This window comes from Talpa occidentalis, unplaced genomic scaffold (genome assembly GCF_014898055.3).
Source record: "Talpa occidentalis isolate TD23 unplaced genomic scaffold, MPIMG_talOcc4v2.1 talOcc4.14, whole genome shotgun sequence".
NCBI classification, from domain to species: domain Eukaryota; kingdom Metazoa; phylum Chordata; class Mammalia; order Eulipotyphla; family Talpidae; genus Talpa; species Talpa occidentalis.
In genome coordinates, this window is record NW_023601433.1 from 27,449,400 (window position 1) to 27,456,098 (window position 6,699).

Below are 6,699 nucleotides of genomic sequence, written 5' to 3' on the forward strand. Positions count from 1 at the left end.
CCCTGTGCCACCAGGGGAGGCCCATGGTTTATTGTTTTGGGAAAAACAGCTTTTTCTTTTCTGTCTCTTTATCTTAGTCACAGAATATGCAACCTTTCCTATTCTTCAACTACATTAGCAGAGACCGGAAGATGAATGTTGGGGCCAGTTTTCCCAGTTTTCAGGTATATCCTCACTTTACATGCTCTGGTCTCCCACACCTGTGCAGCCCAGCCTGGACTCAGTTGTCCAGCATGATGTCTCCTTCTTCACTCAGATCTGCCCTGCAGAGTCAGTGCAGCCTTTCTTGGTGCTTACTCTTCCGTACCAATGAAGAGAGGCTGTTTGCTGCAGATCTATGATGAGCTTGCAAATTTGTCTTCTCTTGACCTTTTGTTCAGTGTCTCCAAATTCCACATATAAATGAAATCAATTGATTTCTCTTTTTTCTTCTGACTTAGTACACTTATCATAGTTCCTTGCAGCTCCATCCAGGTTGCCACAAATGGCATGATTTCACTTTTTGTAATCATAGAGTAGTGTTCTATTGTGTAAAGATATATTTATATAATGTATAGATATATATTGTATTGTGTGTATATATATATTACTATATATATAGTAGCATTCTACTGTGTAAATATATATATAGTGTATCTATACCACAACTTTTTGATCCATCGGTCAGTTTGGGACATCTGTCAAAATAGGTGAGGGAAGAGTTAAAGGGACTGTGGTGATGAGCCACAGTGAGATGTTGTAGTAGATCTTCAGGGAGATCACCTGACCGGAGAAGCCAATACTGTGCACAGCAAGCACTGATGAAAGAAAATAAATAAATAAAAATAAATAGTAACCATAGTGAATAAAAAACAAATAAAAAAGAGGAGCAGCTGAGAAGCTGAAAATGTTGCTGAGGGTTGAGGATAAAGTACATGGACATTTTCCTTTAACATCCCTCCAGGGTGACCCCATATCCAGAGAAACTGAACAGGAAAGAATTTTAGCTGCATGTGTGGAATCCTCCCTTTCCATCCATGATCCCTTTCCTGGAGTCGTCCCCCAGTGCGCTGACTCCTTACTAGTCCAGGCTATTTCCCAAAAGGTTCTTGTCTGTAAGAGAAGATTCCCTGGTGAGCATGTCCCCTTCCTCAGGAATCCCCAATATTTCTGTTTTTTGCATGAGGCAATGCCAGTCCTTGCTGGAGCGCCTGTTACAAATCATCATAAAGACACGTTCAGATGCAGACATGGAGATTTAACATGGAATGTTCAAGTGTATAAATAAAGGTAGGTTTTAGCCTCAGAGGCACAGGATGTAACCAACTCTTTGCATCTCACCAGAACGTTCCCTGTTTTACTTCTGAACATGACATGTTCTGGCCAGGACCCAGCCCCAGCGCCTCAGGAGGAATGGACACTGTGATGTCAGCTAGAGTGGGCCTGCAGGACCCGAATTCACCAGGATTGTTCTGGGTCTGTGCTAGTGTCCTGCCTTCCCGAGAAGGGCATTTGTACCAGTGGACTCAGTAAAGACAACTGCGTGGACAACATCCAGTCTGGGAGGGTCTGACTTAGACAGGGAAGAGGAATCACTTTTCCTTGTCTCACTGCTGGAGCTGGGTCACTTCATATAATTCAATGACCAATGCTGAAATTCACATCACATGTCCCCTGGTTCTCAGGCATTTGCACTGGAAATGAATGAAAACTCCCACTGTCTAAGCTCCCTAGCTTGCACATGGCAGCTGATGGGATTTCCGACCTCAGGAAGCAAGGATCTGGTGAGAGCTAATACCCGACAAAAAGTCAGTCTCCTCATATTACACCAGTAATTATTTTCTCAAACCTTGTGCTGCCCTCTTCTTATTTCCCCAGTCAACAACCAGTACCGTCACTGAACTCCCACAGGCTGGGTTGGTTTCACACATCATGGCCATGTGTATCCGGGTCACATCTCAGTGAGGATGGGCCTCTGCTCCCGCTGCTCCTGGACACAGAATAGCATGCTGCATCCTGACCCTTGTCTTCTGTCCCTGGAAAAGGAGGGATTAGCTATTTCTCTGCTCTGCTGGGATCCCCTCCTCTCCTTGTCACTCAGATGCAGGCAGGGTAAATCCTCTTTTGTCTTGGCATCAGGAATCTTGTGCTCCAGCAAAGGATACCTGAGGGAACATCAAACTCTGATTGCCTTCTCTGCTGTAAAGTGGGGTGAGTGGTGTGAGGGGTTTTGGGAGAGAGAGAGGTTAGGATGGAGGGCAGATTGCAAAGGGAGAGAGAGAGAGAGATGGAGATAACAAAACTCTGTTATTTACAGGTATTGGAGGAGGAAGACTCAGGTGGAAACTCCATGAAAGCTTATTTCAATTTAAATGTACTCACCTCAGAAACAAAGGTGACAACTGTCTCTAACATCCTGAATGTGCTTTGGAGTCTTTGAGACAAATGCAGTGGCTCAGCTCTCCAACCTGAGCTTGCCCCTTGATTCGCTCAACAAGCAAACATCAGAGAGTGGGATATTAGGGTACATTACTGGGTCTTCAACAGACCAGACATACAACGTTGGAGAAAAATGATAATTTCATCGGGAGCAAAAGCTTGCAAGAAGGCTCTGTGGTAGAAAAAATATGGACGATCTAAGGAACAGAGTGGCTGGGGAATGCTCTGCTGGGGCAGTGAGGAAGTAGAGTGGGCAGTTGTGGCTGCAGAGAGACGACGTCATGCCTGAAAAGTCCAGATAAGGAATTTCAGTTTTACTGATGAGTGCTCTTATTTTTATTATTTGTAGGAATTTCTTCTTTGTTTGCTTTGTGCTTATGTTTTTCCTTTGCTTCCTAAGTTTTTCATACGGAATTTGAAGCTATAAATTTCCCTGTCAATACTGAGTTTATAGAACTCAGTTTTAATATATTGTATTTTCAATTTCCTTCCACTCATTAAAATTCTGAAGCCATTTGACCATCCTGCTTTAACATGTTTAAATCCACTTCATTTAATTCCTAAGTTGCATTAGTGTCTTTGATGTCACATCAAATGACCCTAACTGTCCTAAAAATAATAGCAATTTATTGTCTCAATTCTGCAGGTTAACAGGTGAAATATCAACCTAACTGTAGAGTTATACCCCCTCTGTTAAAAAGGGGGAAGAATCCTTGGTCCGTCCTAATCAGGTGATGTGGGCAATCCTTACAAAATTGTTCTTTTTTTTTTTTAAAGATTTATTTGTTTTATTTATTTATACAAGCACTGGGTACAGTGAGAAGCGCGGGAGGGTGAGAGAATTCACCAGAGCCAGAGCGGGGAGCAGAACAGGCAGAAAGACGAAGTGCCTGCTGAGGGGAAGCAAGGCTGCAGGAGAGGTCTGCGTGCAATGTGGACCTCCTCCGGTGGCCGGGGCGCTGCAGAGGCTGCGGGCAGCTTCGCAACCCAGCACTCAATCGCTGCGCCACCAGGGAGGCCCACAAAGTTCTTGATTTAAAACACTGACTGGTTAATTTCTGTCTTGGACTCCGGGTGGCATGATCTCTCCTGCTTGCTTGTGTTTCATCTCTTCTCCTTATAGGACACTGGCCATAGTGGATTAGGGTCCACTCTAATGAAGTGTTACATCATCTTACTTTGATTACACTGCAAACACACATTTCCAAACAGGGTCTCATGTCCTGTTTGGGGGATTAGAATTATGCCTATTTTGTTAGTGTTTTTGAGATGCAATTGAACTAAAAACATTCGGAATGCAGAAAAATTCCAGATATTTTTTTCCATTGACTTAAGATTAATTTCATAATGGCCTGAGAGTATATTTTGTAAGATTATCATGGTTATAAAAATATCATTCATTTTATTATACAAGATATTTCTTAATTTGATGACTATTCTTGTGAACAGTAACAGCATGTACTTTGCTCTGATTTTAATGGCATATTTTTATAAGTGTCAATCTGGTTCACTTGGATCATGATGGTGCTGAATACTTTTCATGTCATATTAATTTCTGTAGAATTGTACTTTTAAAAACTGAGACTGGAATAATGAGATCTTGTTATGTATTTGTAGATTTTTCCATCTCTCATTTCAGTGTATCAGTTTTACCTTCATATGACATGAAGTTGTGTCTTAGGTGTGATGATTTGAACCTTGATAGCTATAGTATATGTTTCTATTACCCTGGTAATTTTCCAACCAGATTGATTTATTTTTAAAATACGATTATTTACATTTTGGCTTCCTTCCTTCCTTCCTTCCTTCCTTCCTCCTTCCTTCCTTCCTTCCTTCCTTCCTTCCTTCCTTCCTTCCTTCTTCCTTCCTTCCTTCCTTCCTTCCTTCCTTCCTTCCTTCCTTTCCCTCCCTCCTCCCTCCCTCCCTCCCTCCCTCCTCTTCCTTCCTTCCTTCCTTCTTCCTTCCTTCCTTCCTTCCTTCCTCTTCCTTCCTTTCTTTCTTAACTTCCTTCTTTCCTTCTTTCTTTCTTTCCTTCTTTCTTTTCTTCCTTTCTTATTTATTTATACAAGCATTGGGTATAGTCAGAAGCTTGGGAGGGTGAGAGAATTCACCAGAGCCAGAGTAGGGAACAGAACAGGCAGACTGACAAAATACACTGATGAGGGGAGCTGAGGGCAGCAGGAGAGGTCTGTTGCACCATGTGGGACCCAGGCCAGGCAGCAGGGAATTGAACCAGTGCAGCCCAGGGGTCAACCACTGTGCCACCTGGAATGTGCTCTCTCTCTCTCTCTCTCTCTCTCTCTCTCTCTGTCTCTCTCTGTCTCTCTCTCTCTCCTCTCCCTCCCTCCCCCCCTCCCTCTCTCTCTCCCCAGTTTTCTAGTATACTTTGTCCTTTCCATAGATAATTCCTGTGTGCTTCTTTTTAAGTAGGCTCATTGCAGAAATCAAACTTTCCTTTCTAATTTTTGTTTAGTTGTTTGTTTCAAAATGTAAGGGAAAAGAGAGAATGACTTGGAACGCTCTAGCAAGTAGAGTCTGTCACAACTGTAGGGAAGGGCCAGGAGCTGAGAGAAGACAGGGCAGGAATTTCCAGCTCCCAGGCTCTGCATCCATGGGTCTTGGGCTGCACCATCTGCGGCCACCAGGGGGCAGCAAGGGCCTGTGTGGAGGAACCTTCATTGCTGTGATTTATCCAGAACTGCATGAAGTCCCAGGAACTCTTTACCTCAGAGCTTTTCCTAGGAAGAAGCACACTCAGATGTCCCAAATCTGCTGAGTTATTTTGAGCTCAGACCCTGGAATACAAAAGGAAAAGGGTGAAACTAATTGCTGGTTAGCTATAACTTCAAATGCAGGTCTCTCTCAATAGAACCTTCTAGGATTCCCTTTACAAGGGACTCAAATAACTGCTCCCTGCATGTTCTAATGCTTTTAGCTACATTCAGAGGAGAAATGGTGTTGCATGCTGTTTACATTCCACATGAACCAAACCTTATAATTGTACTTTTTTTTTGAAATTTGAATCAGATTTAATCCCAGGGAATTAAAAAAAAGAGCAAATTAAACAATAGTCTTAGAAATTTTGAAGAGAGGGGGAGAGAGAGTATCACAAAAGTGTTGTGACGTCATGTCCAGGTTTGGGGAGGTTGGTTTATCTTGCCTGTGGAAGTGAAATGGAAGAAAAGGCAAGAAAGTTCAAATGATCTCATCTGTGACCTGGCCCTTGAATCTAAGAAACAGGAAGCAGATTTGCATGGAGACCCTCTTCCTCCTCTTAGGCAGGGCTGGGCATAAGAGACATCTGGGGGAGCCAGGCCCAGGTTGGGGCATCAGAAGGCAGAGATCTTGATTGACTCCAGCATGGCCTGGACTGTGCTTCTCCTCACTCTCCTCACTCAGGCCACAGGTGAGGCCTCCAGGGAAGGGACATTGAACACATCATGGCTGACCCTTATCTCTGCTCAACTCCCCTGGGCTCAGACTGAACTCACTTGCGTGTATTTTTCCTCTTTTCAGGTTCCTGGGCCCAGTCTGCTCTGACTCAGCCTTCCTCAGTGTCTGGGACTCTGGGACAGTCAGTCACCATCTCCTGTGCTGGGACCAGCAATGACATTGGGGGTTATAACTATGTGTCCTGGTACCAGCAGCTCCCTGGGAAGACACCCAAGCTCCTGATTTATAGCGTCAGTTCCCGGCCCTCAGGGATCCCTGATCGCTTCTCTGGCTCCAAGTCAGGCATCACGGCCACCTTGACCATCTCTGGTCTCAAGCCTGAGGATGAGGCTGAGTATTACTGTAGCTCATTCAGGAGTGGTAGTACCTACCACAGTGGTGCAAGTTCACGGGGAAGTGAGACAAGAACCTGCCCTGTGCTCCCAGCCTCCCCGTAACACAGAAGATGCTTCCCCCACCCCGTGCAGATGGGGCTTCATGCATGTGGCCTTGACAATTCAGTTCTCTCTTAGCTCCTCTCTTCTCCTTAGTGCAATCCACAATGATGCTGTCTTATTTTCAGGGTGCAATGATTTTTTTCTCTACATTTATGACTGATCCTAGAATGTCCTCCACTTTCCATTTTTTCACTGACAGGAGAATCATGGCATAGAGCTCAGGCTGTTCTCCTCCATGGAGCCGGTTCTCTGCTGCTGGGAACGCTGGAACATGTCCCTTGTCACAGCCACGTGTCAGTGTGGTGCTGTTGCTGGTCTTTTCTGCCGACAGGATGTGAGACTTTGTGGAGAAAGAATATCATTTTCTGCAACCCTGTTGCAGTAACTACAC

At 44.3% G+C, this 6,699-nt stretch overlaps 1 gene segment (V, D, J or C); it reads left to right on the forward strand.

The window, feature by feature from the left end:
- The first annotated feature begins 5,778 nt into the window (after nt 1-5,778).
- On the forward strand, nt 5,779-6,308 carry LOC119244078 (immunoglobulin lambda variable 2-14-like). The segment is given in 2 exon segments: nt 5,779-5,824; nt 5,935-6,308. Coding segments are annotated over 2 exon segments (420 nt in total).
- The last annotated feature ends 391 nt before the right edge of the window (nt 6,309-6,699 follow it).